The sequence below is a fragment of the Schistocerca americana genome, chromosome 2 (assembly GCF_021461395.2).
Source record: "Schistocerca americana isolate TAMUIC-IGC-003095 chromosome 2, iqSchAmer2.1, whole genome shotgun sequence".
Taxonomy (NCBI): domain Eukaryota; kingdom Metazoa; phylum Arthropoda; class Insecta; order Orthoptera; family Acrididae; genus Schistocerca; species Schistocerca americana.
The window spans coordinates 844,319,698-844,344,464 of NC_060120.1; the positions used below are offsets into that span (position 1 = coordinate 844,319,698).

Sequence of the window (24,767 nt, forward strand, 5' to 3'; positions counted from 1 at the left end):
AATGCCGAGTCGTGTAGCAGCGGTTTTAGCCAGCAAGTGTGGCAGCACTCAGTACTGGCTTCATCATCTTCCTCGCTTCACAGGCGGCTGTATTTTCAATCACGCGATCTTTGTACAATGTTTTATCTCGAAAATCAATTTGTCTGTGATATATCTCCCACCCTTCTTGGTGCTGCATTCTAGATGGCTAGTTGTGTATGACAGAACCTAGAGTAGCTTACGAGACATTACCTTTCCTGGCTTGATCACTTCACTTTGAGTAATCCGTTGTGCTAAGGAATAATGTTATCCGATTATTGGGTCAGATGAATCCTGTATCAAGATGAGCCTTTTAGTCAGCGAACGTTGCGTCTTCGGACGAGCACCTTCAGCCTTTGCAGAAAGATTAGGTCTCCATCACTCAGAATCAATACCTACAGAATTTTTCGTTAACCCGCACAGGAGGTAGCAAGTGTGACTCAGCTGGTAAGAAAGGTAAAGACAAATAGTGATTTTTGTTACACACCTTTCACTGATTCTACGCAAAAGTTGGAAAGGGCTTTATGTGACAACAATATATCAGGCTTTGCAGAATTGTTTTCAAATTGTTCGTCATCATTTATATTAAAGCATCCAGCCTTATCTATTAATTGTACATACAGTACAATTTTCAGGAATGTATAGCACATCAGTGAGTCAAAGACGTTCCAAACGACTGTTCTTTACTTGGTATTAAATTAAGTGCAGGTTCTGTCTACAATGCCATTCAACATCCAAATTGTGGTACCCAAATTGTTTTCTTATGGCATACTGTTTGCCTAATCGTACCAATCTGCGCTTAGTATTTGTACCAACAACATGACGGATACTTCGTATCAATCTACTTAATAGTACATCGGAACTTTCAATTGCTAATGGTGTGTATAATGTAAGTTTTCCTCGCATTTTACTTCCGTTTACTCTGTCCTGGCAAAATGGCTTACTGTCGCTTCACCTACACCTTTTAGTTTACGTTTATGTGTTATCAGCAAATGCGACGAGATACAGTGTCTCGATTTTTTTATGCTATTTCATAGTTACTGATAGGTTCATACAAACACTGCCAAAATTTCATTGACAAATCTTTTTCAAAACGTTGGTCCACGCTTAATTTTTATGAAACATATTAAAATTATCCCCGTGTACACCGTCAAACATTTTAGGAAATATATTTTATAAAAGACATTTGACAAAGATCTTTTACAGTGTAATAGAGACCTCAGGGGTTAATGAAAACACACACTTTTAACTGAAACGTTAAATTAAGTTACATTTATTAAACACAAATAAATTTAAAAAATAACAGCTGATTTGTTGACACGATACACAGCGGCATCACTGGGGACTGCCAGTAGGGTAGATAAGGACGTCATGAACCTGAAACAAATAACGTTTTGCTTACATATTCACAAGTTTACAAAAACAATTATAGGAGCATTAAAAATAAAGCTGCACTCAACCTGAAGGTTAGGCTGAACACTATCGCGCATTACTAGGAGGGCCAGTATTGAAGGTTGTATGCCTGGTCCTACTTCCTGCCTATGAACTGACTTTACCCAGCCGGAAAGGGGGGAATCTACAGTGGAACGTAGACTCCAAACCATGGTGTAAGTTGGTAAATGGTTCAAATGGCTCTGAGCACTATGGGACTTAACTTCTGAGGTCATCAGTCCTCTAGAACTTAGAACTACTTGAACCTAACTAACCTAAGGACATCACACACATCCATGCCCGAGGCAGGATTCTAACCTGCGACCGTAGCGGTCGCGCGGTTCCAGACTATAGCGCCTAGAACCGCTCGGCCACTCCGGCCGGCTGTAAGTTGGTATTTTCATCTTTTAACAGATCACTCACGTAGATGGAAGAGGTCACAGAAAAATCCTGCGGCCATCTGAGGATCGATCACTGAAGCTTAGCGCTTAAACTCTGACGTATACTCACCTAACCATAGAACCACTGTGCAAACCATTTTGCGAAATGTCGTCTAAGATTTATAAGCTGTTACAAAATAATATTGAATTAGTTATCCGTACAGGGTAATAACGTGAATCGAGTCACAACCTGGAACACAGGTGGGCCGACATTCGTGTGGAAAGCTGGTGATTTGATTTGCTATTTAGAGATTTAGTCGTGATCTTAATCACGGCACCAGTGAAAGTCACTTGGCAGATAACTCTCGTTCAACGCATTGAAGACAACGTTGTTACTGTGTTCTTCACTCGAAGACTGGTGTGACGCAGCTCTCCACGCGAGTGCATTCTTTGCATAACTTTTGCAACTGGCGTCCATTTGCAGCTGCTTACACTACTTAAAGCTTGGGCTCCATCTACGGTCCCTCCCCGCCCACTTCCCCACCAAACACACACACACACACACACACACACACACACACACACACACACACACACATTGACAAACTGACGAGTCCCTGTTCCTTGATGTTTGAGCATCTGCCCTATCAACCGAGCCCTTCTTTTAGTCAAGCTGTGCCGTAAATTTCTATTATCGCCAGTTCTGTTCAGTACCTCGTCATTAGTTATTTGATCTATTCATGAGATAGCATTCTCCTGTAGCAAAATGATTTAAAAAGCATCATTTCTCTTATGTCAACTGTTTATAGGCCACGTTTCACTTCCATAAAGGCTACACTCCAGAAAGATTAAATACAAATTGGATAATTGTTCTTCTGAAAGGCAATATTTACTGCCACTGCAATGTTCACGTAGGGCTACACTGTAAAGTTATCGGCATTCATTGCAATCAGTTGCCGGCCGCGGTGACCGAGTGGTTGTAGGCACTTCAATCCGGAACCGCGCGACTGCTACGGTCGCAGGTTCGAATCCTGCCTCGGGCATGGATGTGTGTGATGTCCTTAGGTTTGTTAGGTTTAAGTAGCTCTAAGTTCTAGGTGACTGATGACCTCAGATGTTAAGTACCATAGTGCTCAGAGCCATTTGAACCATTTTTTTGCAATCAGTTGTAATTGCCAGCCTCATAATTACACTGTATATTCATAGAGGATAATAGTAAACAAGAAAAATTTACATAACAAATGCCTACCATCTTATGAAGAGTAATTTGGCTGTGGAGTTGGCGACCACGAAAGAAAAAGCACAACAAATGTTGTGTACCAGAATGGCCCAAGCAGACGTATCGGTCTGTGGATTTTCGTGCATACAGCCTCAATATTAGTCACCTGAGAGCTCGCAGTCGTTCCCAAACTTATATGAGGCATTTTAAGCATCATTAAATGCTAGCATCAGAACTACTTTTCTAATTTTTTTGTTGACCAACTTCCATTATTTCTTGCTGAGCCACATGCAGTATTCGTTTGATTTTGAAAAGTGAAATCTAAGTAGACGACTGAGCATTATCTGACAGGCTACCTCCGCGTTTCACTTATGAAACCTACTTTTTATCAGAGAATCCTGTAATATAAAGCTTTTCCTTTTGAAAATGGTTGGCATTAGTTGTGCTGAGATTGTTTTTCAATGAAATGACTCTTTCCCTGTAGGCAGCTACGAACAAAAGTGTATGACAGGATATCTAAGATGAATTACTGAATTTTACTACAGAAGGAATCAATTAATATTTATTCTCGGAAAACTCTATTACTGAATTGAGAAATTAAATTCTGTAACGTCAATGCACGGTACCAGTCTTCTCGGGAAGAAACATGTGTACTCACTTGGACTCGAGGGTGCTGCGACAGCATGTAGAGAACGGCTTCAGCCACGTCCTCAGACTCCAGGCAGGGTATCATGTCGTATATGTTCGGAGGCACTCCTTTGAAGTTCGAGATGAACTCTGTCTTCACAGCTCCCGGAGAAACTTCCTGTTGAAGGATAAGATACTTTTTTTACTAAAAAAAGGTTAAAACAGTAATCTAACTGCCAAGAGTAAAATCATTTATTTCTTAGTAAACGACACTTGTCATTTCCTGTTCACAGGTCAATGTAATGTGATACTTCTAACACTCACAGTCTTAGACATGTGTTACTACACAAGGATGACTTAAAAATCGGACTAGTCATTTGATGTTACGTGCGCAAAAAATCCATAAGGGACATTATTCTGAAGTTACTGAAGTCGACATTTGGTGATGTGATCGTGAAGTGGAAACCGAAGGGGCAGCTAAATCAAGGCCAGCAGATGTCACGTACTGACGGACAGCGGCCGCCGAGCTTTGAGGAGGGTGGTTCTAAGAACTCGCATGAAACCAGTGGGAGGAATCATTCGTGAGTTCAAAGCCCGTCAGCAGTCCGTCCAGCACAACGGCCGTGCGTAGAGAGTTAAGAAGAACGGGGAACAATGGACGAACAGCTCGTCTTACGCCATCCATGTCGGTAGTCAATGCTAAGCTACGCTTGAGGCGGTATAAACAGCGACGCCGCCGGACAGTAGTTGATTGAAAACGAGTAATTTAGAGTGACGAATCGCTGTACCCCGTGACAACCCGATGGAAGAGATTGGGTTTGGCATCAGTCCATGACTTACACCCTTTTTAATAGGAGCGCTTAATTCTTGGCCTTCCACTCTTATTGTTCTCTCTTGGTTCTTGTATGTACTGTATATTACCCGTATACTTATAATGTCATAAGTTGCTCTCGGATATCACTGCCGTGTGCTGTTTGGGACTGTGGACTCACCCCAACACGGATCTTGCTCTTCTTGGCGACCAGGTCCTTCCGCAGTCCTTCGAGAAGCGTCTTGACGGCGTGCTTGCTCGCCGTGTACATCGCTATGGCGCTGTTCGATGGCTGCACGTGGCCCAGTAAGCTGCGGACGCAAGGAGCAGCTGTTATATACGTGCTCGAAGACAGAAAAATATACTATTTGACATTTAGATTTTAAAAACTAGGAAAGCACCCCAACTCGAATGGTCAAAGAAGCATGAAAATTATTATTAAATAGCAAACACATTCCTGGTGTTCTGTGAAATATATGCGAGTAATATCAGCGTGAGTCACACGTAATTCTATCTTCGTCTGTGACATTCATTTGTCATATGACGGTGACCTAAGCAGCGGAAAGCCGGTTCGTGCCCAAGTAAGAAATACATACATCTAAAAAAGTTTTACATCACTTCGGTACCGAGAGATCCGGAACCTGTACAGAAATTTGGAATAGAGATCACAGAAGCATCATTTCTGCCATTTATAATGTTCATGAAAACAACAGATTTCATGTTGTACCACCATACAGCGAGACCTTCAGAGTTGTTGGTCCAAATTGTTGTACACACCGGTACCTCTAGTACCCAACAACACGTTCTCTCGCAGTGATGCATGCCTGTATTCGTCGTGGCATACTATCCACAACTTCACCAAGGCACTGTTGGTCCAGATTGTCCCACTCCACAACAGCGATTCGGTGTAGATCCCTGAGAGTGGTTGGTGGGTCACGTCGTCCCTGAACAGCCCTTTTCAGTCTTTCCCAGGCTTGTTCGATAGGGTTCATGTCTGGAGAACATGTTGGCCACTCTAGTCAAGCGATGTCGTTATCTTGAAGTAACTCATTCACAAGATGTGGACGATTGAGGCACGAATTGTCGTCCACGAAGACGAATGCCTCTCCAATATGCTGCCAATATCGTTGCACCATCGGTCGGAGGATGGCATTCGCGTATCGTACAGCCGTTATAGCGCCTTCCCTGACCACCAGCGGCGTACGTCGGTCCCACATAATGCCACCCGAAAACAGCAGGGAATCTCTACCTTGCTGCACTCGCTGGCAGTGTGTCTAAGGCGTTCCGCCTGACCGGGTTGGCTCCAAACACGTCTCCGACGATTATCTGGTTGAAGGCATATGCGACACTCATCGGTGTGGAGGTCGTGATGCCAATCCTGAGCGGTCCATTCGGCATATTGTTGGGCCCATCTGTATCGCGATACATGGTGTCGTGGTTGCAAAGATGGACCTCGGCATGGACGTCAGGCGTGAATTTGCGCATCATGCAGCCTATTGTGCACAGTTTGAGTCGTAGCACGACGTCCTGTGGCTGCACGAAGAGCATTATTCAACGTGGTGGGGTTGCTCTCAGGCTTCCTCCGAGCCATAACCCGTAGGTAGCGGTCATCTATTGCAGTAGCAACCCTTGGGCGGCCTGAGCGAGGCATGCCATCGACAGTTCCTGTCTCTCTGTATCTCCTCCATGTCCGAGCAACATCGCTTTGGTTCACTCCGAGACGCCTGGACACTTCCCTTGTTGAGAGCCCCTTCTGGCACAAAGTAACAATGCGGACGCGATCGAACCGCGATATTGACGGTCTAGGCATGGTTGAACTACAGACAACAGAGCCGTGTATTTCCTTCCTGGTGGAATGACTGGATCCGATCGGCTGTCGGACGCCCTTTGTCTAATAGGCGCTGCTCGTGCACGGTTGTTTGCATCTTCGGGCGGGTTTCGTGACATCTCTGAACAGTCAAAGGGACTGTGTCTGTAATACAATATTCACAATCAACGTCTATCTTCAGGAGTTCTGGGAACCTGGATGACGCAAAACTTTTTTTGATGTGTGTATATTGCATGATATCAGGAAAGTCTTTCCTGTTTAATATTGTTGTCGTTTTCTAACAAGCACCGACAGAAAATTCAAACGAAAATCATTTTCAGACTCGGAGATGAGTCTGTTCATCAACGTCATTTGTGTGTAAAACTCTGTAGTTGTATACAGTCGGCGTTTGAAGCTGCAGAGGCACAAGTTGCGGAACTAACAATACCTTGCAACAAACGATTATGACGAGCACATTCACAGGAGTTACATAAATGAAGTATCGTTCGACAAAAAACTAAACATTTCCTTGAAACGACCTAAGTTAATACATGCAATACAAATAGAGTGATGCGTCTAGAAATAGAAGTTGCTCCGGTACCGTAAGCTGTTCCCCTATTCGTCATACACGTGTGTGCTTCGGTGGAGTAATCAAAACTCAGCATAATGGAACAATATGTTTACATGACTGGTCAACCTGTGGGCAGGTTGCATTATTTTCGGCATATACGCCTAAGAGAGCAGTGTCAAAAGCTGCAGTTACCACATTATTCAGATTTTTGCCACGATTTTTGGACCCGGCTGTGAAACATATATGAGGTAATTGTTAAGTTTTTATGAACTAATACCTCTTATGACTTGTGAATCTACTGGTCATTATCGTTTGTTACAAGCTGTTTATGCATCGGCTTGTACTGCTGTAGTCTTTACTTTCAAATACCTGTTGTACAGAAAAACACTAATTTACAGGTAAATAACCTTGATGGCACTCATTTTAATGTATTTTAGTCGTTAAAGCTCAGGTACTTCACCTCTTGGTTCAAATGTTCTCTATGAAATATAGGAAAGATTATTGAGTTTAGTGATCGAATAAAACAAAGTTTGTTGAATTTTGCGGAAAGCGTTCAAAATGAAATTGTGAAAAAGTGCCAGCACATACAATGGATGATTCAAATGTAGTTTCAATTTCATGAGGTCTATGTTTTGTCAACCTCCGACCGGCAATGAAATTAAAACGACAGTGAAAGTACGAGGCAGCTTAGTGCAGATTTGTTGCGCATTGTCTGCAGTAAGCCCGTCTATCGCGTTACTTCGAACTTGTCAGTTCTGAGCTCACAATGCGCGCGTAAAGATGCCTAGAAAATAGTAAAGGTCTTATATGTTTGTCCTATGTATACTGAGCGACAAGTGTTGCGTGTGAGCTCATATATGCCTGATATGTTGATTTCATCCGTGGGTGTACCCTGTGTTCTGAGCTTTTCCTGTGTTATGCAGTCTCTCCTGTGTCCATTTGATGTCCCTGTTTCTTTAATATACTGCCTATTCTGTGGACTGTTTCATTATTGCAGGTGAGTATGTGGCACTTCATTGTGTGTGTGTGTGTGTGTGTGTGTGTGTGTGTGTGTGTGTGTGCGTGTATGTTGTCGCTCTTTTGTGTATGGCATGTGTTGTGTATGGCATGTGGTCACTATCTGTGTGTTCTGCAAGGTCTTGTTTGGATAAGGACTATTCATTCTCTTATCTTGAGATAGCGAAATTACTTCAGATATGAAGTGATGTGTTAACTTGTCAACCCCATCATTTAGTTGCAGATGACATGATAATGTACAGAGGCTCCTGCGCAGTCGTGTAACACAATTTTAAGGTAATGGCAACAACAAACAAAAACTGTCCTTAGATCGGATTTTCTGGATCAGTCATGAAGTAAAACAGCCTTTCACAGATGTGAAATGAATAAAACCCTTAGACGATGCTACAAAGGTGCTCAAGCATATATGGGTGATATAAAAAACAGTGTCTTCCGTAATAGACTGGTCTTATACCCAATAATTTCAATAATTTTATCTGTAGACATGGCCAGCTAAAGAGTAGGAAATTCAAATGATAACTGCTGTAATCTAATGTTACAGCGATGATACAGAATAATGATACAAGAGAGACAATGGAGTACAGTATCTCGTCATTCCCTATTTCATGAAATGCTGAGGGTAAGATCAGTATTAAATTTACAGAGGATGTCTATGTTGCACTCAGTAAGATACAGAGGTAAACGACGACATTAATGGGAATAGGTATGAGATAATTATTACGTCCAGACTGTTAAATATGTATGGTGTTCTGAAGTAGTTGAGCAGGCTACAAGTAATGGATACCACAGAGAAGGCTACGCCAGTGAACTGCAAATAACGTCGTGTTACTCTCAAGTACAACGTCCGGTGGGCTGACAGACGCTGGGCAAGTAGATGAGAGAACTATTCCTCCGTACCTGCTGATGTGGATGATGAAGCCGTCGTCGACGCCCCGGCTCAGCATGTCCTGCACGGCCTCCCTGGTGCAGATGCTCAGACCCAGCACGTTCACGTCCAGGATGCGCTTCCAGTCTTCCGTCTTGCCAGCTGTTTCAACACAAACAAGCGCTTTTCAGGAGGAAAACATCGGCGAGAGTACAATTTTAACATACATGGATGTGTGTGATGTCCTTAGGTTAGTTAGGTTTAAGTAGTTCTGAGTTCTAGGGGACTGATGACAGCAGTTAAGTCCCATAGTGCTCAGAGCCATTTGAACCATTTTGAACCAAAAAATAATGTTCAGCTAAGGCTAATCGGTTACACAACAGGACTCTGTTGAGCCCCGACACGCATTCGTTCCTTCCGCTGCTCTAAGCATAACTGCCTGTCGTTTTCTATGGAGCAGTCAAGGTAAGTAGTGTAGTGGTAAGACACTGGACTCACAATCGGGAAGGCAACGGTTCATATCCTCACTCGACCATCCAGATTTAAGTTTTCGGTAGTTTCCGCAAAATGCTTAGGGTGAATACCGGGATGATTCCTTAGAAATGGTACGGTCGATTCCCATATCTGTCCTTCTCCAATGCAAGTTTGTGCCCCCTCTCTTAATGACTTCATCGTCGACAGAACGTTAAACTGCAAAATTCCTTTTCTTCTGTTAAGCTACGTTGAAGATCCGCCGATTTCGTCTTCGACTGGAGCGCAAGAATACGTATGTAGCAAATTGCTCGTCCCCTGACACTACGGTTATCAATTTTGGTGCCATTTATTATAACGTAGGACGCAATTCAAGATCCATAAGTTGTCGCACAACGACTAATAGTATATTATTAAAGTGGAAGTTTTGCTTTTTATGACTAGATCTCCAGATTATATAGCTATCACAAGGAATAACGAAATAAATAAATGAATCAGGACAATCGAGTAACACAAAAACAAATAAACAAATATAATTAAATAAACAGCACAAAAGGTAACGCACAAAATATAATTTTAAAAAACGAAATACTTGTCTAGCTGCAACCTGACACCAAAAATTCTAAAAACCATACATACGAGAAAATCAAGAGAGTTTCTAAGTTCGGATATTTAGGCGAAAACATTCAGGAAACTGACTTAGAAAACACTTGTTACAAATTCGTCAGCACGAATTGGAAAGAGGCTGCAGGCTTAGAAATACATCTGTAACAAACAAATGCACTTCGAAACACACCAAACTGAGGCACTATAACACGGTCTTTAGATCAAGGTGTTTTATGGGATCTGAAACACTCGTTTTAAACAGAAAGAGAGAGTTTTAAGAAATTAAAAAGTAAAGAGGAAAATTGTAGGTCTAAATTATACTGAAGAAGGAACGTGCAGACGAAGAGCAAATAAAGAACCTGAAAAGAATAACAGAATTTATTCAGATATGAAAAAAACGCAGGCTAAAATTCTATGGGTGTATTGAGAGCTGAAGCAACCAGATAAACTACATGGATTTGAAACGAAACTCGCCTCTATGTTAAAACTGAAACAATAAAATGGATCGGTGTTGTAAAAGAAGACCTGAAGGAACTTGGAATACCACAACTTGATGTGCCACACGCAAAAATTTTAGACAGAAAATTCACGACTGGATAGTTGGCGCGGCAGTTAAATCCTAGAAGACCGGAACGGTTTCGTCTGACGAGTGGAAAAGCGCCCATTCCGAGAGAATGGAAGTGATATGGGCACAAGGAGAAGCTGAAACAAAACTCTATAAATACCTCTTGTTACTCTGATGAGCCAAAACATAATGACCACCTGCTTAAAAGCTTGTTTGTGTTTGTCCGTCTATGGAACGATATACATCACAGATTCTAAGCATCAGGGAGGTATGTGGCATTAGATGAAATGAACTCGCAGTGCCATTTGAGTAATGTATTTGAAATTTTGAATGAATGAATGAAAAGCACAAGATCTATTATTTTATTATGGACAACGACAGGCTTTGAGTTATATCCGTCGTTAGGATATTCTTTTTATTCAAGAAGTGATAGACTGGATAGAACGATTTAAAGACCATCGCTGCTGCGTTAACTTTTAAACACATTCATAGCTGACCGTATCATAGTTATTTGTAGAAATAGTCCTGTTTCGGCCTGAAGGAGAACATCAGATTAATCGAATGTATGATATTCTCTATCAGAGAGAGTAGAACTGCTTACACGAAGCTGTAGGGTTTCGTAAATACAATCGCATACTTACACGTCAGATCGCTGTCAATGCCCAAGCCAGCGTTGTTAATCAAAATGTCGACACCAGAAAGGTTTTCTTTGATCCACTTGAATGCTGCCACGATGCTGCTCTCGTCTGCTACGTCGCCCTTAATCGCGTGCAGTTTACCAGGAGCGTCCTTCAGTGCTAATGCCTGAAAAATATATGAATAAATAATTAAAAAAACAGCGGATGGAGCGGTGTGACTCGCAAGGTTCAAAAGTCAAAGCTGCAAGGTACACAGTAGGAAATGTCGAATGCATCCTTAGCCAGTGCTTGAAGTGACTACTTTAGAGTGGAAGTAGGTAAATGCTTCGATATCTTGAACGATATGCCTTACCTGAAATATGAGTACACAGTGTTTTCACCACTGCGTATCCCTAAACGGTAATAAGTAATAGCTGATATTGTACAAAATAAAATTTAAAAAATGTTTCTCATTATAATGATAAGACTCCTACTTCAGACTCAGTTACCTTCACTACACTCAGTGCTCCGTGTAAACAAATACGGTAAATGGCCACAAATTGTAATCGGGCTTTCCCGTCAAAAAGCCAAAGGTCAAAAAACAAACAAGACAGTTCGCGAACAGCCCAACTACCTACTCTGTACTCAGGAACAGTGCTCAGAGTGCGCAAACCACTACAGAGTGAAAGCCGAAGTCAAAAGTGAAATGAAAGTGAAATCTCTTTTCACTCAGAACTCCATCGACTTTCGAAGATTACTACTACCACCAACATAATGAGTAATGTCAGAAATACAGCGGTCCGGTAAAGATTTCTATTTACAGATGTTTACATTTCCTACCAGCAGGGAAACCTTCCACTTGAAGAAAGTGTCATACAGGTTGACTACTTATCTCAGTTATGGCTGTAGTTTCGCGACGAAGAAGCAATGAAAAAATGTTAAACAACAAATACAACTCAATATTGAAAAATGAATGGTACAATGTCGGTTGACTGAGATGACAGCCCAGATACTGAAAGCAGAGATGAGGAGTAGAAAATATAACAGTATGGGGAAAACATAGTAGAAGAAATAAAGCAATTCTGGTGTCCAGAGAGCAATAGAAACCCGTGACAAGAGGGACATCTAGAGCAGATTCACTCACGTGAAAAGATTTCTGCTGCAAAAGATCCATTCTTACAGTCCATATTCACACAGAACTGACAAAAAGTTAATGAAGCCGTACAACCGGAGCGCAGTACTGCTTAACAGAAAGAAACCCTGAGGAAAAATCCAGGAAAAAGGAAGACGTAATATTTTAAATGCAGTATCACAGAAGGGAATTAATCATTAAGAGCACAGGTCACCTAGGAAATGAACATGTAAGGGAATGCATTTACTTCGAAGGAAATCTAACAACAGAGGTAAGTGAGTTCGACCACCCTTCCGTTCTACAATACGGAGTTGTGTCTGTCCTGTCCTCCATGGAGGGCATTTATATGCAAATCACCGCATTAATGTACGGTCCCTGACTAAGTGTTGAGTCTAATAGCACCAGTCGCTGGAACAAAAACATTTCTTAGAAACGAGATAATCCGTTAGCACGTGCAGTACTCATAGGGTCACATTACCCAAAGTAGAAATTGCCATATTGTACGTCCTGCCCCTACATATCACTGAGGTGCAAATGTGGAGTTACAATGAAATGATTAAAACACACTCGAATGAAACAGTATACAGACTTGACAAGAGCAACATCTGGGAATACTGCCTCATTTTCGGTGTATCCGCACTACAGTAGTCCAGCATCAAAAGCATCATATGCCAAATAATGGAGCAGGAACATCAACTTCGTATCAGTTCATTGGCGCGCTAATAACAACAGAACATTTGATCTCGGTGCAGGAAATTGGTCGTTGGTAGCAGAGTGAAGGCGAATGGTGATACACCGAACATTTAATTTGACCCACGGTTTGTCAGTTTGGAAGATTATAAAATCAACAGCAGGTCTGGCATAAAGGTTGTCCTGCGTAAAGAAATATACAGCCACATGACGGTAGTGTTTGGTTCTCTTTGGTGGCAGTAGCTCTGACGTAGTACGCAAAACATTCTTCATTCGGACTGCAGTTTTTGTGTCTTGGTCAGGAATTGCAAAGTGATAGACCTCTCTCTTTTCATACCACGTAACGTTTAGAATGAACTTCAGTACTGAGTTTTAGTTATATAGTTTTGATTAAGCACACAATTAGTTTCCTAGTTAATTAGATACATTTTTTTATTTCAAATTTTTCATTTCAAGAAGCTTAAAGTTTTATTTCCGCCACTGTTCACATGTGCAACACAGGGCCAAAAAACCGTCAGTTTTGCTCAGCAACTGAACACGACATCTAAAGCAAACTTTATTTGAGGACAATTTTTTTTTAAATCAATTTATCCAATTTTCGCAAATATAGATAACTTACAGCGGTAGTTCATAAAAAAATACGTTTGGTCACTGTACCACACACGTTCCTTTCTTATGTTTTCATCTTTAGTGAACATGTTCTCATCTGCCACAAATGTTTTTGCTGTCTGCATAATAACATGGCCTTCTTCCATCTGTTAGGGGGAAGGTCCACAGTTATATGCCTAGACAAAATGTTAGATTCTTCTTTGAAGGCACTCACATAATGCTAACGAGCTTTAAAGTCGTCCAAAAGAACAGCTCCACCAGCCTACAGAGCCCACTCTTGAAAGTGACAGTTAGACGATACTGATCCACTGTCTCTAGCTGTGTCAAAAGTTTTGAAGGTGACTCAATTCTATAGTTTTGGTGTTTAGTTTTCTTTGGGGGGGGGGGGGGGGGGACTGCACCCTGCCTAACCTGCCTCATTGTAAGATTTCGAACGAATATAGCTACCACGGTCCATTAGTTTTCTAAAAGAATATCGACTGTGGTTGTAACAGTCTTCATAAATATTGTCCAATGTCCAGTCATCAACGCTCCATAGCACGCTTGTCGTGGTATTTTTGAAGATGAATGTGCTTATGCACTGTGACTCTTAGTTCCTTCAGTTGGTGGCCGTCACATTTCGGAACTGTTCCCTCACCACCATCAGACTCACAATCACTATTCCTCTTCAGTGTGTCGGTGTGAATGTTTGCTTTATACCATGTAATCTGCATGAAAACGACCCATCCCCAACTACAGCTACCTCTCCCAGTGAGTGCAACGTATTCTTTCACGTAGCAGCTTATCAACGGCCATTCGATTTATTGGCATTCACTCACTCATAGGTGCTATTAGTACGTGGACTTCTCTATCAAACACAACAATGGTCTTGACTCTCGTTATGTGCACAGATACATCGATGTGAGGGCCGTAGAGTCACCTTCATACCGAACTAGCGGTTGCATACTTAGTTTTACAGATGAATGGCATTTATAGCCACTCAGACAGGTCATTCCCAATTCTTAACGATGTATGAACTTCAGACTTTGTGAGTACATCAGGGGATTATTAAAGGGCCATTACTTTTCACAGTACGGTCAAACGACCTAGTGGATACCGACGAAAGTTCCATGAGTCATTTCTCTAGTAATACTGTTACTTACAGAAAATACTAGAGATTTGTAGCGAAATGCAGAAAGACCTACCGAGGTTGGCTCTCAACGTAAAAAAATGTAACTTACCGCAGATAAATAGGCGGAAAGACGCATTATTGTATTACTGCACGACTGCAGAACAATCACTAGAAGTAGTCACATCTATTTATTATGTGGAAGGATGTTCAGAAGGTATGCTCCATCCACATAGAAGATAAATCATAAAACACTCGTGAGTATGGAATCGGTAACAGATAGGATTGCTATAGGAAATTGGGAAGACCCAAAGAAGAGGAGCACATTTCTTCGGTGGTTCATTTAGTAAGCGCGAAAGCTACTCAGAGATATTCATCCAATTCCAGTGACAGATGTTACAGGAGAGTCACTATACTCACGATGAGTTTCATTATTAAAGTTTCGGGAACCTACGTTCGTAGAAATACGAACCAATAAACTGCTTGTTCCTACGCATATCTCACGGAAAGATGATGAAGACAAAATTAGAGAGATTGGAGTTCAAACAGACGCTTAACAAGAGTCTTTCTTCCCGCGCAGCATTCGCAAAGGGAAGAAGGAAGAAGGGTTGAACGTTATTAACAGTGCATCTCCAACACACACCATAAGGTGGCTTGCGGAGTGTAGATACAGATCTAGGAGGTCATTGGGCCAATGGCTATTGTGTTCTGTAACCTGTAACAGTTAACATGGAACTGGAAGGCGTACAACAGAGAAAACTGCATGTGGAAGGAGAAGTACAGTACGCAGAACAAAGGAATGATTATTTTGCGTGTAATACACTACTGGCCATTAAAACTGCTACACCACAAAGATGACGTGCTACAGACGCGAAATTTAACCGACAGGAAGAAGTTGCTGTGTTTCGCAACTGATTAGCTTTTCAGAGCATTCACACAAGGTTGGCACCGGTGGCGACACCTACGACGTGCTGACATGACGAAAGTTTCCAACCGATTTCTCATAAACAAACAGCAGTTGACCGGCGTTGCCTGGTGCAACGTTGTTGTGATGCCTCGTGTAAGGAGGAGAAATGCGTACCATCACGTTTCCGACTTTGATAAAGGTCGAATTGTAGCCTATCGCGATTGCGGTTTATCGTATCGCGGCATTACTGCTCGCCTAGGTCGAGATCCAATGACTGGTAGCAGAATATGGAATCGGTGGGTTCATGAGGGTAATAAGGATCGCCGTGCTCGATGCCAACGGCCTCGTATCACTAGCAGTCGAGATGACAGGCATCTTATCTGCATGGCTGTAATGGATCGTGCAGCCACGTCTCGATCCCTGAGTCAACAGATGGGGACGATTGCAAGACAACAACCATCTGCACGAACATTTCGACGACGTTTGCAGCAGCATGGACTATCAGCTCGGAGACTGTGGCTGCGGTTACCCTTGACGCTGCATCACAGACAGGAGCGCCTGCGATGGTGCACTCGACGACGAACCTGGGTGCAAGAATGGCGAAACGTCATTTTTTCGGACGATTCCAGGTTCTGTTTACAGCATCATGATGGTCGCATTCGTGTTTGGCTACACCGCGGTGAACGCACATTGGAAGCGTGTATTCGTCATCACCATACCGGCGTATCACCCTGCTTGGTGGTATGGGGTCCCATTGGTTACACGTCTCGGTCACCTCTTGTTCCACTTTGAACAGTGGACGTTACATTTGAGATGTGTTACGACTTGTGGCTCTACCCTTCATTCGATCCCTGCGGAACCCTACACTTCAGCAGTATAATGCACGACTGCATATTGCAGGTCCTGTACGGGCCTTTCCAGATACAGAAAATCTTCGACTGCTGCCCTGGCCAGCACATTCTCCAGATCTCTCGCCAATTGAAAATGTCTGGTCAATGGTAGCCGAGCAACTGGCTCGTCACCATACGCCAGTCACTACTCTTGATGAACTGTGGTATCGCATTGAAGGTGCATGGGCAGCTGTACCTGTACACGCCATCCAAGCTTTGTTTGACTCAATGCCCAGGCGTATCGAGGCCGTTATTGCGGCCAGAGGTGGTTGTTCTAGGTACTGATTTCTCAGGATCTGTGCACCCAAACTGCGTGAAAATGTAATCACATGTCACTTCTAGTACAATATATTTATCCAATGAATACCCGTGTATCATCTGCATTTCTTCTTGGTGTAGCAATTTTAATGGCCAGTAGTGTAGGTAAGAAAGAGAGCAATGAGTGTCACCTAGTAGTTGAAAGAGAGAGAGTACAGAATGAAATGGACTGAGTGGTTTGGCTACGGGAGGTGTGTTTTCTGGGAAACGCCCACCTTGACCCTGTCGACCCTCCTGGCCAGGCCGACGACGGTGAGTCCGTGTCTGAGCAGCGCCTGTGTGATGGCGGCGCCGATGCCGGAGCTGGCGCCAGTCACCAGTGCGACGCGGCCTGCGTACGTCTCGATGCCCATGCCTGCTGCTGTTGGCTGCACTGATGCGACTGACTACCAAGGCCGGCCCTACTCCCTTCATATAGACGCGATCTCCGGCGTCGGGGAAAAGTGCTGCGTCACCATCATTCCCCTCCACAGCGACAACTCGAGCTCCACCCGGATACACCTTGACTGATAAGGAAGGCGGAGATCCGCACACTCCCTCTGGAGCTACCTTATCGCCATTTGTCGGCCGGCTCCACAAGTATGCAACTTGACTGATAAGGAAAGCAGATCTGTACACTTCCTGTGGCCTTGTCTTACTGCCACCTGTCCGTCGCACATCTCACCAATGTGTCGGGTGGTAGAGGAGTAATGTAGCACGATAATGAACTAGCTGTTAAATACTGTGTTTTGAATGGCACTTAACTTCAAAAATTTAAATACCTCATAGATATCATTCAAACTAAAGGACTAGCCAAAGAAGCAAACTATGCTAGGATCAAGATTATGGAGACAGCATACTGAAGTGAAGCTGGTTGAAGGGACACTTGGAATGTGGCAGTGGATCATGGAGAGGATGCAGGCCGAAGGCATCTACGCTGTTGCATGACGGATATTCTGCTGAGTAGTAGTTTCTCGAACCAGCATTCCATATGAGCAAACCAACTGCTACTTTACCTGATGTTGCTCGCAATCAGGAAATTGGGCTATATACAGCTCTGTTTAAAAATAATAGCTGGATAATGCTGTAGAGACTAAATTGATGAAAGACCAAACTAACGAGAAGCAGCAGAAATGAGAGTTAGCATTACAACTGGGATTAACGAAATAGTCGAAGGAATTCTGCTACCTAGACAGCAAAATAAGCCATGACGGATGGAGCAAGGAGGGCATCAAAAGCAGACTAGCACTGGAGAAAAAGGCGTTTCTGGTCATGAGAAGTCCGCTAATCTGAAACATAAGACTTAACTTGAGGAAGAAACTTTTGAGAATGTACGTTTGGAGCACAGCATTGTATGGCAGTGAGACAAGGACTGAGGAAACCAGAACAGAAGAGAATCGAAATAACTGAGATGGGAAGCCACGGAAGAATGTTGAGAATTAGGTGGACTGATAAGGTAAGAAATGACAAGATTCCCTGCAGAATTGACGAGGAGAGAAACAAATGGAAAACACTGACAAGACGAATGGACTGAGTGATAGGACATCTGTTAAGGCATCAGTGGATAACTTTCATAGAACTAGAAAGAACTGTAGAGGATAAAATCTGTAAACTGTAAAGACTTAAACTAGGATACATCCAGCAAATACTGGAGGTTGCAAATGCTACTCTCAGGTGAGAAGGTTGGCACAGCAGGTGGCGGGCAGCAACAAACCAGTCAGAAGACTGATGACTCAAGAAAAACTAGGGTCAAGCTGCACAGCTCAGCTTTCATGTCCAGCACCTAACTCACTGCAAGTAACAATGTGAATCTGTGATCCTGCAGTCAAATAGTCTATCCACTGCTGATTTTAGTGAATTAATAAAATAAAAAGATACACAAATAATTACTAAAAAAGATTCTATTCCGCCTTTAATTAATGCAGATGACAACACAGAATTATGTTCAGTAATGCTGATTCAAAAAAATTCCGATAAGAGCGAGTAGAACTCACGCAATGAGGGTTCTATACAAACTCAGTTATGTGTACTGCCAGTTCATCGTCCAGGGAAATCGAGAATCCCGACGATTTTTGCATGTTCTCGATATCGATATAGGCAAGATATACGTAGGCAACGGCCTTGCCGCAGTGGATACACCGGTTCCCGTCAGATCACCGAAGTTAAGCGCTGTCGGGCGTGGCCGGCACTTGGATGGGTGACCATCCCGGCCGCGATGTGCTGTTGCCATTTTTCGGGGTACACTCTGCCTCGTGATGCCAACTGAGGAGCTACTCGACCGAATAGTAGCGGCTCCGGTCAAAGAAAACCATCGTAACGACCGAGAGAAGGGTGTGCTGACCACACAGCCCTCCTATCCACATCCTCATCTGCGGATGACACGGCGGTCGGATGGTCCCGATGGGCTACTTGTGGCCTGAAGACGGAGTGGAAGATATAAGTCAACCTATTTCCTGAGAAAAAGGGGTCTTGACAAAAGGACAGACGGATAATCAGATAACAAATTATTTTAAAAAATATTTTTTCGTCTATATATATATATATATATATATATATATATATATATATATATATATGGGGGGGGGGGGGGAATCAGTCTTCTGCCTGGTTTGATGTGGCCCACCACGAATTCCTCTCCTGTGCCAACCTCTTCATCTCAGAGTAGCACTTCCAACCTACGTCCTCAATTATTTGCTGTATGTATTCCAATCTCTCTCTTCCTCTAGCGGTTTTGCCCTTTACAGTTCAGTCTAATACCATGGAAGTCATTCCCTCATGTCTTAACAGATGTCCTACCATCCTTTCCCTTCTCCTTATCAGAGTTTTCCACATATTCCTCTCCTCTCCGATTCTGCACAGAACCTCCTCATTCCTTACGCTATCAGTCCACCTAATTTTCTTCTGTAGCACCACATCTCAAATGCTTCGATTCTCTTCTGTTCCGGTATTCCTACAGTCTATGTTTCACTACCACACAATGCTGTACTCTAGACGTACGTTCTCATAATTTCTTCCTCAAATTAAGGCCTATGTTTGATACTAGTAGACTTCTCTTGGCCATGAATGCCCTTTTTGCCAGTGCTAGTCTGCTTTTGATGTCCTCCTTACTCCTGCTGTCATTGGTTGTTTTACTGCCTAAGTAGCTGAATTCCGTAACTTCATCTACTTCGTGACCAACAACCCTGATGTTAAGTTCTCGTTTTTACTACTTCCCATTACTTTCGTCTTTATTCGGTTTATTCTCAATCCATATTCGGTACTCAGATTGTCCATTCCATTTAGCAAATCATGTAATTCTTGATCACTTTCACTCAGGATAGCAATGTCATCAGCGAATTGTATTGTTGATGTCCTTTCACCTTGAATTTTAATTCCACTCCTGAACCTTTCTTTTATTTCTGTCATTGCTTCTTCGATGTACAGATTGAACCCGAGCACTTCGTTCTTGGTCGTCCACTTTTATTATTCCCTCTTGGCTCTTGTACATATTGTCTATTACCCGTCTCTCCCTACAGCTTACCCCTGTTTTTCTCAGAATTTCGAATATCTTTATACATCGTCGAACACTTTTTCCAGGTCGACAAATCCTATGAACGTGCCTTGATTTTTCTTTAGTCTTGCTTCCGTTATCAACTGCAACGTCAGAATTGCCTCTCAGGGTGCCTTTACATTTCCTAAAGACAATCTGATCACGCCAGCAGCGTTCCACCACTGGCTACTTCTCCACTACCTGAAGGCCGTTCCCACTAAAAGTATTTCGTTATATATTCTCATGATCTACAGACACGATTTTGACTCAGCTTGACCATTTTTTGCACTAAACTATTATATTAGAAAAATATTTACAAGGTGACAATTATTGACCTGTATGAAAAAAAATCATCACAACTTCTGAACGACCTGCGTTAAGACGTTCAAACTGCACCGTCGGCAGCGGGGCATGATAGGAATTAATATGCCAAGCGCACGCGCCTTGTTATCGATCACTTGCACGTGAAAATGTCAGGGCACAGTGTGCCTGAGCGTATAGCGCTTGTGAAGGCCTACTATGCAAGCAGTAACAAATGTTCAAATGTGTGTGAGATCTTATGGGACTTAACTGCTAAGGTCATCAGTCCCTAAGCTTACACACTACTTAACCTAAATTATGCTAAGGACAAACACACACACACATGCCCGAGGGAGGACGCGAACCTCCGCCGGGACCAGCCGCACAGTCCATGACTGCAGCGCCATAGACCGCTCCGCTAATCCCGCGCGGCCAAGCAGTAACAGCACAGCTGCGGCCCAAAGGAAGTTTGCGACTGATTTCAAGCTGAAGACAACCGATCCCAGTGTGCTAACAATCAAGAATTTGATTCGCAGGTTTGAGAGAACGAGTAGTGTTCGTGATGACAGGGTTGGCCATGTCGGCTGTCCAAAAAAGTTGAAAATGCCTGAAAACATCGAGAAGTCACGCGCTGTGTTTCAAACCAGCCCCAGGAAAACGATCAGACGAGCTGCACAACAGGCGGGAATCAGCCAGGAGACACTGCAACAAATTGTTGTTCAAGAACTGCGTCTCCTTCCATACAAAATCATACTCACAATCCATTAAGCCCCAGGGCCGTGGAACAGCGGTTATGTTTCGTCAACACTGTTGTCCATAGAATTGACGAACAGGACTTCGATGTGAATATGGTTTGTTTTAGCGACGAAACCTTGTTTTAGCGACGAAACCCACTTTGATTTGGATGGACTCGTCAATAAGCAAAATTGGTGAATTTGGGGGACTGAGAATCCGCATTTCTAAACCGGGAACTCTATTCACCCTCAAGGCGTGACCGGTTCATGTGCAATGTCCAGTTACGGAATAATCGATGTGATATTCCTTGATGGCACAGTGAGTACCAAATGGTACGTGAAGATTTTGGAAGATGATTTCATCCCCATTATCCAAAGTAACCCAGATTTCGACAAGATGTGGTTCATGCAACACGGAGCTCGACCCGATCGAAGCAGGAGAGTATTTGATGTCCAGGAGGAGCATTCTGGCTCTGGGGTACCCAGAGGCCACTGGCATGGGCCACGATTGGCCGCCATATTCTCCGGATCTGAACACATGCGACTCCTTTTTGTGCGGCTGTATTAAACACAGGGTGTACAGCAATAACCCCAAAACCATTGCTGAGCTTAAAACAGCCATTCAGTAGGTCATCGACAGCATCGATGTTCCGACACTTCATCGGGTCATACAGAATTACACTATTTGTCTACACCACATCACCGCCAATAATGGCAGGCATATTGAACACGTCATAACCTATGTCTGCAGTGATGTTTACATGATGAATAAAGTGTGTACAAGTAGTTGTTTATAAACAGTTTACGTTTTTTCATGTACTTCAATAATTGTCACCCAGGTTCGATTCCCGGCGGGGTCAGGGATTTTCTCTGCCTCGTGATGACTGGGTGTTGAGTGATGTCCTTAGGCTAGTTAGGTTTAAGTAGGGGACTGATGACCGTAGATGTTAAGTCCCATAGTGCTCAGAGCCAATAATTGTCCCCCGTAAATAAAGAAACGCTATAAACATTCTGTTACACTTAGACCATTCACAGTATACATAAGTAAAGGTTTGCTCAAAAATAAATAAGGCAGAATTCTTGTGCCAGTGTGCTCACGTCAACAAACAACTGAATTTCGATAAGTACTGTTTAAACAACTATTTATGTCTGCTTGACAACAGCTTCTTTTGGCACTCTTTCAAGATTTGTGTCTGCTAACACATGCAATTGGCTACTTCTTAAATTACCATGGTCTTTGATACAAGTTATATATATAAGTTACTTGCTAAATTGTAAAGTACAATAATATATGAAATAATTATGTTCCATTCAGTTGCTGTGTTAGTGTGGAGGATACGATGTTCTGACAAACATCTGCATCAAGAAAAAGACGTTGTAAGACGTCGTGGTCTCCTGACCTTCATTGCTCACATATTCCGCTCTCACAATTATATTCCGCACATCAAGACGCTTCATTCGAACCCAAACTCGATAAAATAAAGTCAATGATGTATGGATTCATTTAAACGATAGGCAAATAACTAGTAAATCGCAAATGCGCACCGAGATTGAAATACTCAAGGCTGGCGTACACACACATTCCAGACACGACGGTCACAGAAGCTTATAGTTTGGGAGAGGCAGACCGCACACCAGGAGGCCGGTCCCTTCAGAGGACAAGACAGCCTATCTATGTCGGACGGCGACCGCCCTTAGAGCAGACAGCATTTGCCCGAGTGAAAGGCAGAACGACCCCGTGTTCGGCTTAAAAGCAAATTCCGCTACATTGTGTGGGAGCGCCCAGCCTACGCATTCTTTACAAACATAGCATGCAGTTTCAGAGATTTTCGCAGGGAGACAGCAAACGCCAAACGCCGATGCTACAGATTTACGGATTGGTCACCTTAATTGAAACGTCATTCTCCCATTTTAGAAGAGCAATGCTGATTGGCAGATGATGTTGCTGACGCCTTAAGCTGAAGGAGTAATGGAAGAGACCTAAAGATATACCGCTTCACGTCTGGCTTGGAGAGGCGCCGTTCTGTTGTTGCTCTTAGAGCGAGAAGACGTAACGAGAGCATGTGAGCTTGTACGTGTACTCAAAGAGCGAGGAACAAGTCTCTCCTCAGTACTTCACTGGGAGAGCACCTCTGTCGAGAGCGAATCGGAGTGCGACTCTATATTGAGTCCTTGCGATTAAGCGTTGTTCACTGTGTTGGCTGCCACACTTATTGTGCGGTGTGAACGGACAGAGTTAAAATTAAACGCCTGCGAGCGAATTTTTGAATAGCATCGCGGTGCACTGGTTATCTGACCAGTGTAACACGCCAATAGTTAGACTAGGGGTGAATAAGAGTCCTTGACTTCATCAAGCTAGGGAGAGTTTGATTGGCGAAGGTCAATCCAGATAGAACGAGAGTTATCTTCTTTATCAGCAGTGAATGGTGCAGTCAGCAGTCATTGAAGCTTACGGTATTGTGCACTACAGCTCTTGTGAGCCCCATATTTCCTCCACAACAGTACACTTCACTGCATTTCACACGCGACAGCCTCAACCATACCTAGCAACATTCTAACGGATAATTATTCAAGCTGAGTAGGTGCGGCTCTCAGCCATTCTGCCAAGTCAATAACAATCTTAAACTTTGTATAGAAATTTCACTAGCGAATCCTATCCTTAAAAGGTAACTTCACATTCCGAAAAGAACCCGGAAATAACTTGTTCAGAATTTGTGCAAAATAAATAATAATTTTCGTTAGTTTCATGTTTTTTCTTACACTAACTAGCACTACTACAGTACCCAAGTATCTCACTAGTTACGTAAGAAATTTTGTGAATTTTTGAGTCATTTCCTTACAGCGGACGACTCCAGAAGACATTTATTGCTGCCCGCATTGTAGAAACTACTTGGTCTGACCTGCACGAGCGGCATCTAGTGACTGACTTTGTAGGATTGTAGAGGTTGATCAGGTAGACCACGTAATACATAAACAGCCTTGTTTCTGCAACCATCATACCAATGCCTTGTAGCCTGCCAGCTGCTTGTGGCTCCTTCAGGTACTGTGGCTGAGCTGCTGTTTTCCACTGTAACGGAATAAAAATACTATCAATTATCCAAGGACACCAACAACAATGAAAATCATTCTCCATTAATCTGAACATTAGACACTATGAAACAGATATAAAACCACAAGTACTCTATTATAGAATGCTTTGTCACTCTTAAAGCAGGTGATAGAGAAAAAATAGAGAAAGAAGAAGCGAAAAATACTGGGACCCACCATGGACTAAACTGGCAACCATAAATTAAAAATCAACAAAAACTCTATCAAAAAATTTCCAAAAGTTGTTGGAAGTCCCCTGCACAAATATTAATCCCTCCTGCCTCTATAATGTTCCATAATTGCGAAAGTGTTGCCCATGTAGGATTTTGTGCCTGGACTGCCCATCGATTATGTCCTACGTCGGGCGATCTAGGTGACCAAATCATTCGATTGAATTGTCCAGAATGTTCTTCAAACCAATCGTGAACAATTGTGAGGCTGAGAGCCAGAATGAAGCAAATGCCACTTTCTTGAAACAG

The 24,767-nt window shown here is 42.9% G+C and overlaps 1 protein-coding gene and 1 pseudogene across 1 annotated transcript; one reads left to right on the forward strand and one right to left on the reverse strand.

Moving 5' to 3' along the window:
* Positions 1–1,313: 1,313 nt before the first annotated feature.
* On the reverse strand, positions 1,314–17,032 carry LOC124595049 (dehydrogenase/reductase SDR family member 11-like). The gene is made up of 6 exons (XM_047133614.1): positions 16,875–17,032; positions 11,030–11,192; positions 8,779–8,908; positions 4,668–4,797; positions 3,707–3,853; positions 1,314–1,395 (listed from the first exon to the last, which is right to left on the reverse strand). Exons 1-6 carry the CDS (start codon positions 17,010–17,012, stop codon positions 1,354–1,356), a joined length of 750 nt encoding a protein of 249 aa, XP_046989570.1. The 5' UTR covers positions 17,013–17,032; the 3' UTR covers positions 1,314–1,353.
* Positions 17,033–18,749: 1,717 nt separating this feature from the next.
* LOC124597610 lies at positions 18,750–18,867 on the forward strand (annotated as a pseudogene).
* Positions 18,868–24,767: the final 5,900 nt, after the last annotated feature.